General features: G+C 41.6%; 1 protein-coding gene across 1 annotated transcript; it reads left to right on the forward strand.

Moving 5' to 3' along the window:
• The first annotated feature begins 632 nt into the window (after positions 1–632).
• Positions 633–11,132, forward strand: LOC116387996 (ER degradation-enhancing alpha-mannosidase-like protein 3). The gene is made up of 20 exons (XM_031855535.1): positions 633–1,504; positions 1,667–1,712; positions 2,453–2,553; positions 2,973–3,012; positions 3,178–3,290; positions 3,509–3,662; positions 3,864–3,998; positions 4,214–4,319; positions 4,443–4,540; positions 4,628–4,753; positions 4,863–4,946; positions 5,563–5,646; positions 5,821–5,945; positions 6,030–6,195; positions 6,289–6,446; positions 6,947–7,064; positions 7,349–7,522; positions 7,728–7,893; positions 8,015–8,206; positions 8,339–11,132. The coding sequence occupies exons 1-20, from the start codon at positions 1,371–1,373 to the stop codon at positions 8,608–8,610; spliced, it is 2,592 nt and encodes an 863-aa protein (XP_031711395.1). The 5' UTR covers positions 633–1,370; the 3' UTR covers positions 8,611–11,132.
• Positions 11,133–11,481: the final 349 nt, after the last annotated feature.

Genomic DNA, 11,481 nt, shown 5'->3' on the forward strand with positions numbered 1-11,481 from the left:
GAGGGGTACCGTTGCGACATCTTGTGGCACATTGTAGCGACTACAGATGCAGGGGCGCGAAAAAGGTTGCCAGATAAGTTATGAAGATTTGTCATAAGGATTTGTGCCGAGAGACATTTCAACTGGTATGGACATGTTTTCAAGTTCATTGTGTTCGTGTTGAAAATACAGAATGGTATTCATGAATGTAAACATTTGGTCAAATATAACATGGTCATTCACATGTCTATTATATAAGATAGAATAAATACGTTATCCCTCTCTCCATCACTGAGGCACACCAGTAAGAATATACTACCAGTAAGTTAACTTACGCAAAATACACCCCCCTTGACTCCACCTACTTTGTGACACGTGTCTCAGTCACGTAAGGAACTGTGGATAGTGTGCCCTAAATATAGCCTGCCAGGGGATCTTCCTTTCTGTCTTGACAATAAACCGACGTACAATACTCGTCCCAACTACAACCATAAGCATAAACCAAATACAAACATTATTATAGTTAACCCTCTGAAGAGTGTCACTTGCTGAAGGGGAGAGTTCACGTTAGCCTACGTGTGAACAAAGCTGTCCTTAAATGTTAAACTGAGGGCAGAAAGTTCCCATGTCATAGCTCAGCCGGGTAGCTAAACAGCCTGTCCGTTCTTTGACAGCTCGCTCCGTACTCGACGTCAGGTTACTGTATGGCAGTAGTGATACTTGACGACGTGTCATTGACCATTTAACTGTATGACAATCAACTAAAATTCAAGTCAACCATTTCTTTTTAGCCAAAATATGTTTTGCTTTATTTTTCGTATTTAGCCGTTTAGCTGTTTTGCTAACTAACTAGCATCGCTGACGGCGAACTAGCAACTTGTCAACGTTAGCTAGCACTGTTATGGCTAGCAACAATTAGCTACACTGTCTTTCAATTTTGCAGCTACCTGAATATTTTTCTAAATATTTTTTTGACTTTTCTTGATTTAACAAGATGCGTGCTTTTAGCCCTGTTTGGGCTTTTCTCTAGTTAGCCGGTGTTTGGTGGTCAGTCTTGTTTTTGTTATCAGGAAAGCGTAAACAGTTATTGTTTACCGAGGTTCAGCTGTAGCTAGCTGCATCTATTGTTTACACGGTCAGCTGATGTGCACTGTGGGCATGTGGTGGTTGTAACAATACGGGATCAGCTACGGAACAACTGCAGCGGACATATGGACATGGGGCTGGGAGGAAGCTATAACGTCACAACTCAGCAGCCGACTCATACCTGGATGAGGATGATCGGGGCTTTGAAGGAGGACAGCTGTGTCTGCTGGACTGGTTGACTCTGTGTGGGACAAAGGACAGGAGTTTGTTTGTCCATATTAAAGCTTAAACTAAAACAAGACTACATGAGGAGTATGTATCTGGTCCACACCTCTGGCACTGGGATGTTGCTGAAGACCTTCGTGATCACCAGTCTTCTTGGCTGGGCGGAATGTCAGGAGAGCCAGAGCATGACACCAGAGGAGAGGACTGTTATCAGGTAAAAGATATCTAGAGACAGACATATGTAACTCTTTTAGATGTGATTGTGATTGAGTGGCTATTTACAATATCGTAAAACTTTTACAGTGTTTTTGCCATATTCACTTTTGATTCATTTATATATATATATATTTTTTTTTTGTTTGTTTGTTTTTTTCAGTGACCAGATCATTGAAATGTTTGACCATGCCTACGGCAGTTACATGGTAAGGTGTTCACTTTGATGTCAATTTAAAAAAATTGTGATTGTAAGAAGGAAGTTATGAAAAGCTGAAGAAGTCAACACTCTAGTAACACTAAAAAAAAAAAAACTTTATTGTGAGACTAACACGTTGGGTTTGATTTAGTGGGCTTGTGCAGAAAGCGAACATACAGGACTAAGTTGCATCTGCAGTGTCAGACTGGTGCAACAGATGCCAGCAGAACGTTATGTGATATTCATGGTGGTCTTAATAATATTGATTCAGCTCTTGTAAGTGATGGGATCCCTTCCAGGAGTCTGGATGTTCCTCCAGGCAAAGCAATGAGAGTGAACAGCAAGATGTGATTGGGGTCATGGGTAGCTCGACTCACTCAGTGGCTCAAGAGTTTTAAATGTAAGCTGCATCTGAAATGGCCAATATTGCTTTTGACATGAACACATATCAGAAACAAATGTTTTTGATAAGGATCTGTGAAATTTGTTTTCAGACCTCAGCTCCATAATTTATTCAGGCCATCTAATTAGAATCAGATTTTAAGTCTGGGGTACCAAATTCAAATTGACCATCAATGTTAATCGTGAAATAGCTGGAATCGGTAGAAACCAGTTCCACTAGTGATCCAGCAGTTGTGTTGTTTCTTTTCCCTCCTAGAGAATGTTCAAGCCTCCATTTTTCCTTAATGACAACTTTTGTGTCGACTGCTAAATGAAGCTTGGAGACAGTAACTGTTGTTTGCGTTGCAGAAATATGCCTACCCAGCAGACGAGCTCATGCCTCTCAGCTGCAGGGGGAGAGTCCGCGGCCAGGAGCCCAACAGAGGGGACATAGATGACTCCTTGGGGCAGTAAGTTCTGTTAAATTTCCTCAAACAAATATGCAAGTGAATGTAGATTTAATACACAATGTGATATTTATGTAATGTCATCTCTTTTTAAAATGTATTTTCAAAGAAGACAAGGATTCAGTTTTCTCGTGTAATACTGTTCTGCTCCAAACATATTTAATTCAACATGGAGTAGATGCCCCTGTTTTATAGGAATACATGAATTTGATGCAAAATTAACTCAATTTAACTTACAAGAAGGCAATAAGTCACCGACTTGCAGTACAATACATCCATTTATGCACCATGCATGTTGCATAATGTAATTTTACTGCAAATGCAACAGATTTGACATTTAACAGTCTGTGGTTCATTAATATGAAACTGGATCAGTGGAGAAGTGGGACATCATCGTAACGTGTCGTCCATCTTTTCACCAGGTTTTCCCTCACACTGATTGACACCCTTGATACGCTGGTGGTGAGTTCTTCCTCTATTTACCAAAATAAAAGTAGTTTGATCAGCTTTTCTTTTGTCACTTTTCTTTTGTTTTTTTGAGGTTTTTCCCCCTGTTTTTGACAGTAGATGTGTGTGTGTGTGTGTGTGCGCGTGTGTGTGTGTGTGTGTGTGTGTGTGTGTGAGCAGGTGTTAAACAAGCTCGATGAGTTTGAGGACGCAGTGAAGAAGACCATCACAGATGTACGCCTTGACAACGATGTGGTGGTGTCCGTGTTTGAGACCAACATCAGAGTTTTAGGGTATGAAACATGTCTTATTTATTTACTTTAGCACTGTGTATTCAAACTTTTATGCTGGTTTTAATAGATTCATCTTTAATCATTTAAATAAATAATTCTTCTGAATGTAGAATTATTTCATATCCTCACAATACTAGTGCTAAGTATTTCAACCTTTCCACCTCGACCTTTCTGTTTAATTTTGTCTTTCTTTCCTTCCTTCATTGAATTCTCCCCAGAGGGCTTTTGGGAGCCCACGTGATGGCCGACCTGCTCCGGCAGCGTGGGGAGAGGATGCAGTGGTATCGTGACGAGCTCCTGCACATGGCCAAAGAGCTGGGCCATCGATTACTGCCTGCCTTTAACACCACAAGTGGCCTTCCCTACCCTAAGGTATTTCTTCTTTCATTGTGAAATACCACAGGGCTTATTTTAGATCTACAATACGCAGAAGGAACAGACAGCCTCATGACGAATCCTATCAAGGATGGCTCAGCTTAAATATAGTAAATAACTAGAAATAATTTGAGCTGAGTTTATTTGAAGAACCTAAAGTAGACAAGATGAATGTTTCTTTTTTTGTTTGTTTTCCAGGTGAATCTGCGGTACGGCGTCCTAAACCCACTTTCACGCACAGGCACAGAATCGGACACCTGCACAGCATGTGCTGGAACAATGATCCTGGAGTTTGCTGCCCTCAGCCGACTGTCAGGAGATTCTGTTTTTGAGGTATTATCTCTCTACTCCCCTCTAGAGATGAGACTCATTTCTTTTGTTATCTCTTTGCAATACAGCCTTATTGTGAAATTACTGAGCTGTAACAGTAGAGTACAGTCATTTTCTCAGAAATCATAGCTGGCTATAACTGATGAAATCCTGTAAGAATGATGCAACTGTTTTCCCAGAAACATCTTACGGATATAATACTTGTTATTGTTTTATAGGAACATGCCAGGAAGGCTCTGGACGTCCTCTGGCAGAGGAGACAGAGGGGAAGTGACTTGGTGGGGACCGTCATCAATATCCATAGTGAAGAATGGGTCCGGAGAGGTGAGGAGATTAAAAACACACATAGAACACTGATAATCCATAATTACATGTACAGTACATACATATTCAACAGCTGTTTACACGAGCCATACTCTACTAATCTTCTCACTTCTGCGTCTGCAGACAGTGGAGTTGGTGCTGGTATCGACTCGTACTATGAGTATCTGATGAAGGCCTACATTCTTCTAGGAGACAATGTTTTCCTGGAAAGGTTCAACATTGTAAGTCCTCCAATCAGTGCACGCCCGCATAGAAATCTATATCCAAGCAGCTTTTGCTAATATATGTTTTGTGTTTGTCTTGAACAGCACTACAGTGCCATTATGAAGTACATCAGTCAGCCTCCCCTGCTGCTTAATGTACACATGCACAACCCCACTGTGAACGTGCGCAGCTGGATGGACTCTCTCCTGGCATTCTTCCCCGGCTTACAGGTCAGGGATCCTCGATTAATCACATTTACTACCATCAAACATCGTAGAAGGCGTAGACATTGTTGCACACGTTGTCTCTGGAGTCGAGTGACATTTATTGTTCATGCAGGTGTTGAGAGGAGACCTGAAACCAGCTATTGAGACTCATGAAATGCTTTATCAAGTCACCAAACAGCACAAGTTCCTTCCAGAGGTAAATAACTGTTGCTGTTTTTGTTTATTTAATGACATATAGTAGGAATATGTAGGCAAGGTATAGCAAATATAACGCTCATTTGGGGAAATTTCTGCTACTGCATAACCATTAGATCCATTGTATTGAATAGGACAAATATAGATACTTCATCATGACGATGCAAACATCTTGAAAATTCAGTTTTGCCATTAAGCAAGTCTTTGTCATTACAACACTGCCTGCAATAACCTGATAGAAGCAGTAGTATTGAAGGGATAACAACCTCAGTATGAATAGTTTCTATCACTGAAGTTATTTATATCGTCATATCACCCAGAATGACATGTTACAGTATGACATGTTCATGCTAAAGGTGATGAGAAATGTATCAATGAATAGGTGTGCAGCAGCTGTAGCAAATCATCACGGTTTAAGATGTATGGAACTATGCTATGATGTATATATTATTAGTCATCGCATTACACCAAGTAAAGAAATAATAAATGGACATTTCTCGTGGCTAATTCTCTTTGTCCCATTGTTCATGAAATCTGTTCATTAATGTAAAAAAACAAAACTTCTAAGAAGCCAGTGTCACTCATGTCTTTTACTTTCTTTGCTTAACCTCCTGCAGGCGTTCACTACGGAGTTTAGAGTTCATTGGGGCCAACACCTACTGAGACCAGAGTTTGCGGAAAGCACCTACTACCTCTACAAGGTGACATAGATGCACAAATACATACTCTATTTAAACTATAATACTATTCAAACATACCATTACTAATAATTAGAAAAGCCAGGTCTGTTATAAGTAGGCTAATTAACGAAACTACTCCACACAAAGCATTTGTATTAGGTTGTAATATTGTAAAATTGTATTTAATTTCCGCAGGCCACTGGCGACCCGTACTACCTCAGAGTGGGACAGTCCATCGTGGAAAAGCTCAACGCCTACGCCAGGGTGCCTTGCGGGTTTGCTGCTGTGCAAGATGTCCGCACCGGGAGGCATGAAGACAGGTGCACGAATGCCATCACGCACATGTTTACAGTGTCAAAACATCTCTTATGAATGTGTGATAACGTCTTTTGTTTTCTGTGTAGGATGGACTCATTCTTTCTGGCTGAGATGTTTAAATACCTGTACCTGCTGTTTACGGATAAGGGTCAGCTGCCCATCGATATTGACGACTACATCTTCACCACGGAGGCTCACCTCCTCCCTGTGTCTCTCTCCACCACCCAGACGCCCTGTCAAGGCAACAATACGGTGAGAGCTCTCCCTTTATCACAGACACAGGTAGTATGAACAGGTTGACATTTTACCGTATGAGCTAAACGTGTTGTTGTTTCTGTGCTTCAGGAGAGTGTTCCCCTTTCTAAAGAAGAAGATCTGTTCACACACTCCTGCCCCAGCATGGAGACGTTGTTTCCCAACAACCCCTCCTTTGCCAAAACCATACGGGACAGCTACAAGTACCTCACTGGAGTGGGACGACCCTTCCACCCCTTACCTGTCAGGTGTGTTGATTACAGCTATAGAGTGCTGCATGTTTTAAAGCCCTGAAATGAGTTAGCACTGTTGCACTTCCGGTTCCCTCATCTCAAAATCGATGCGTTTTCTACAATATAAAATATATCCGTAAATAACCCTCTTGTGAATTTTGAAGCTTTTACTTTATTTGAAAAAGGCGGTTGCAAACAAGTGGCTAAATGAGACTACACCACTCTATTTTTTTTCACTTTGTGAGATCATCGGGATGAAACGTGGTCCTGGACATCTGCTATGGCAGCAACTACCACAGAGGCGGTTTAAAATACTTTACGAGGTGATTATATTGGACAGATTTAGCCACCGCAAATTACGTCACAGCCGAGCAAAGATGCAGTCACAAAGCTTTACAGGTGTGTAGTGGAGACCAAAGTGAAGGTCAGGTTTGAAGATGGTCTCTAGGGGATCTCCAGTTTGACTTTGCCTTGATTACTTTGAGTTTTAACTTGGGTGTGTTTGTGCTTCACAGGGAAATTGAACTACCGCTCCATGATAACGGGATGGAGCCAGTAGAGTTCTTGAGAAGCATGGGTATTTCTCTCACCCCGCTCAATGAGGTGTTTGCAGGACAAACAGGAAGTCTGAAGGTATTCTACTTACTTTGTACTCACCTCATGACATTAAGTTCTGCCTGTCTAGGGTGAAGGTAATGAATACACGCATGGCTGTAAAAAATGCCTGAAATGTTACTAAACTATACCAGATTCCCAATGTCCACAGATTCCCTGATAAACCATGATAGAAATGTAACTGGTTATAGCATAACATTGTCACAGAATGTCCCTTAACTCTTAACTCAAACATGTCACTTGGCATCATGGGAAAACATTGAATATAAATGACAGAGCTTCTAAATATGAATCCCTTTTAGGAGCATAAAGGAGTGTACCGGGTGAAACTTGTGGCAGAGGTGAGCCACACCACGGAGGAGGAGGAAGTGTTGCCCCACGTTGTCCAGCTCATATCCCCCCCGTTTCTGGGTAGGACAGTCTTCACAGCGGGACCTGCCAAGTTTGGGATGGACCTCACCAAGCAGGAGCACGGGGTGAGCTTCCAATGTGACCATAATACAGTACACAGTGTCAACAAGTCCTGTAGCTCTTATAAGAAACAGGTGTTTGATGATGATAACGCGAAATGATGGACAATGGACTCCTACAATTACATTACAGATCTCTTCTGATCCATGCAACTGCTACCTGTTTTGTTTTACCTGCACTTGTAATAACACACAAACTTTTGTGCCGCAGGTGAAGGGCAGCATAGTGAAGGCCTCTCCCTACACTGCATGTGAGCCAATAGATAGTGCAGTGGAGCTTAAAGGGCACATCGCTCTGGCACTGCGCGGTGACTGCATGTTTGCTGTAAAGGCCCGTTGGCTGCAGGAAGCTGGGGCCATAGGAGTCATCTTTATAGGTGAGGATGAGTACCAGAGGAGCTGAAACTCCACCTCAAAGCTCAATACGCATAGGTTAGAGTGACTCGTGACCTCATGGAACTTTAATTGTTCAAATCACTCCCTTATTCCCTTCCTCAGACCACCGCGAGGGAAGTAATAGCGAGGACACTCCCCTCTTCCAGATGGTTGGAGATGGCGACTCCACTGAAGACATCACCCTGCCTTTGGTCTTCCTGTTCAGCCGCGAGGGCGCCGTGCTCACAGCAGCTCTGGAGGAACATCACAATGTGGATGTGCTGCTGCTGCCCAAGGAGAGGCAGCTGGGCCATGGTGAGGAGGATTACAGGATAAGGCTGGCGATATTCTGTATTTTTGTTATTGTCAACAAATCCCATGAGAAAAGCCTCTTTGATCAAATTGTAATTCCTCTCTCTGTTCTTGTTTCGCCTCCTCGTTGTCCAGATAAGACAGAAAAACATGTCGGCATGAATATCAAATTCCGTCTGGCAGAGGAGGGGGAGCTGGAGGACGGATCGACCAGAGGGCCCACCCTGGAGTTCGTCTTGGAGAAACAGGAGGTGTTTCTAAAGGAAGAAGAAGAAGAGCCGAGAGGACGACAACAACCACCACAGCAGTTCTGCTCAAAGGCAGCGGAGAACGACAGAACTGAACCGTGTTCGGCCGAGTCCTCTCAAACCGCAAACTTTAACAGTAGACCAGACGCAAAACCTTGACCACTGCTGATCCCGTAAGCAGTCGAGTTTCCTGACACTGATTTCTCGTCAGTTTCTGAATGGCGTGCGCCTCAGAGCCCCTCACTGCCTACACGGAGCCCTAACTGACCCATGTTTACAACCGATGGAGGAGAGGAAAGCAGTGTGAACACCACATTCACATCCTGTCTCGACTTCTAACCCTAAAGATGGTACTGCATTTGTTAGACAAAGAATCAAAGTGGAGCTTTTACTGAAACTGCTGAAATGAGGGACGTCATGAGACTAAACTAGGTAGTTAGAGGTCAGAAGCTGTAGGTTAAGATGGCCGGGCTGGTGTTGCCCACACCCCAGCCTGTAGTGTTGCTTGGCACATACAAAGTGTCCTTGATGATAAGGACATGGATCACTGACTAGAATTTATAATGAGCTCACCTTAGAGGAAAACATAGATAAAGCAAACATGTACTCAGCTAGGTTTTTATGCAATGCAGTTTGTTTTTAAAGTGGAGAGCACCGTTTCACTTCCAACAGCGACTGTTAAGTATTCAGTGGTGGGGAGTGGAATATCACCTGGCCAGTAGGTGGGGTTAGCCACCGTAGCCTCTCAATAATATAACAATGGAAGATGAAGGAGATGAGCTGGGGCCAATTTAGGAAGTTTGTTTTCTTTTGTACTAGTAAATATCTTCAGGGAATTTCGAGAGTGAATGCAGTTTGCCTGGTTGACTCATTTGATGAAATGTGCATTTCTTTTTTTCTAGTGTGAGTATGTGAGTCTGCAACATTGCTCTCTGATGAAACCCTACTTTTCTTACAGAGTCATCATGCACGGAATAAAAGGTCTGTAGGATCAGCCACCATGAATTTTAAGAAATGAAGTTTGGGTTTTTCAGGCTGTTTTCCAGCCTATAAATAACTTTGTAGTCATTGAATTGTAATTCATCATGTTAAAGCCATCTTTAACATGATGAACCATCTTAAAGCATTGCAAACAAAAATGACCAAAGCTGGTTTTCTTGCAACTGAAGTCTTTATGTAAGTCTGTATGTTTAGTTCCAGAGGCAGCGGCACAGGTTGGTCTGCGGTCCCAGACTGCTTTGCACTTTGAAACACGGGTATGATGATCGTCTACGCCATTTGTTTGTGTTGCAATAAGTCATTTATCGTCCAATTTACATTGTGCACCGATGCAACGTTTTTTTTAGCCCATATGGACAACTCTACAAGGATAGTTTGAAAACCAAAAAAAACTAATAGTTAGTGAGTCATACATTTAGATTGTCATCATCTAAAACAGTCAAACCAGAAAGGCCTATTGAATCCTGTACATCGCTTCTACTCTCTACACAAACTGAACCGTATATTATGAGGACTCACTTTATGTAACTGTTCAATAATATGCAGAACTCTTATCAGCTCATTCTCTCTAATAATGTGTTGCATGATTTTGTTTGTTTGTGTGTGTGTGTGTGTGTTACATTAAATGTGAGCTTATGTTTGTGTGGGGGGAAAACACTTTTCATGCCAGAGTATGTTTTTGATGCTGCTAAGTTAATTTCACGTCTTAATCCAACATTCATTTTTTTGTTTTGCCTGTGTGAGGTTTTTGCCGACCCGTATACCTCAGGACTGTGTGTTACAGTTCACACAGAGAAAACCACCGCAGATGTTTTTAATAATTTTTCATGCTATTTGAGTTTCAGCTGTTCTCTTAAGATTTCTGTTGATCAGTGGCTGAAAGTCAAGTGCCAAAAAAGAAGCATAACGTGGCTCCAGTTTCCGTTTCACATCTTCTCTGTATTTATTTTCCGACTGTGAGCCGAGGCAGTCCTTTCAATAAATTTGAAATCACAATTATCAAAGCTTTTGCCTGTGTTTTTCCTGCATTATAGATTGAAATGACTGCATTTTTAACAGCTGTGGAATATAATATTTTGTTCTATTGAAGTAATCTAATCTTGAACTTCAGCAGTGAAGTTGTATTTTGACTGTAAAATGTTCTACTCCATCACTGGATGTTACATCGGTAGGAAAGATCTTCTTTGTAGTTGAATCTCTTCACGTTACATGAAGTTATTTTAGCATCACTATGTGTTTCCTGTGAAGCATTCAGAGAGGAAACATGAGGATGTATCGTGTGTTCAGAAAACCAAATGCCACTGTGAATTATTTTTTTTTTTCTCTTTTGTAATGTCAGCAGAAGATGAGACAGACCTTGAAACCTTTTGTGCCGGATAGAAACAGCTGCTTCAGAGCACAATCGTACGAAATGACGTTCAAGATGACGTCATTGATAATGACCGCGGTGAGCTGATAAGTGCAAATGATTCACACATGTTATATCATGAAATCACACGCAAACAGTTCTGAAGTTCCCCGGTAGTATACTTTATAAACATTTATACTGTTACTGTTCAGAGTTGGTACATTGATTTATTCTACCGGTGGTAGTTTATATCTGATAACTGACAGAACCAGCTGCTGTCAAGTGATGGTGGTTTTGTTTCTGCCCTGGTCAATGAATTTCGGCCTTTTTTTTTGTTTGGTCTTTCAGCTCCAAGTACACAAACTGTCACCAGCTGGCATTCATTTTTATTTGTGTATACATTCATAAAATATGTCTTGTGGCATCCTTTTACTGCACCTGCTACATCCTGTTGAATTGGCAAATAAACTACTTGATAATCACCTTTCTCCCTCCACCACTATCGCCATCAGGCTATTATTAGCCAATCTGTGTTGTTTAATGATGAATAAATTGATAGACATAAATACATAATTGGTTGATAAGTTGTGAACTCAACAGCATGTAAATAATATTATCCCTTTTTATCAGCACATCTCTAGCGGTGTGTAAACCATGTAACCAAACACATAATAATGTTATTT

Source organism: Anarrhichthys ocellatus, unplaced genomic scaffold (assembly GCF_004355925.1).
Source record: "Anarrhichthys ocellatus isolate YVR2014 unplaced genomic scaffold, GSC_Weel_1.0 scaffold16, whole genome shotgun sequence".
Taxonomy (NCBI): Eukaryota; Metazoa; Chordata; class Actinopteri; order Perciformes; family Anarhichadidae; genus Anarrhichthys; species Anarrhichthys ocellatus.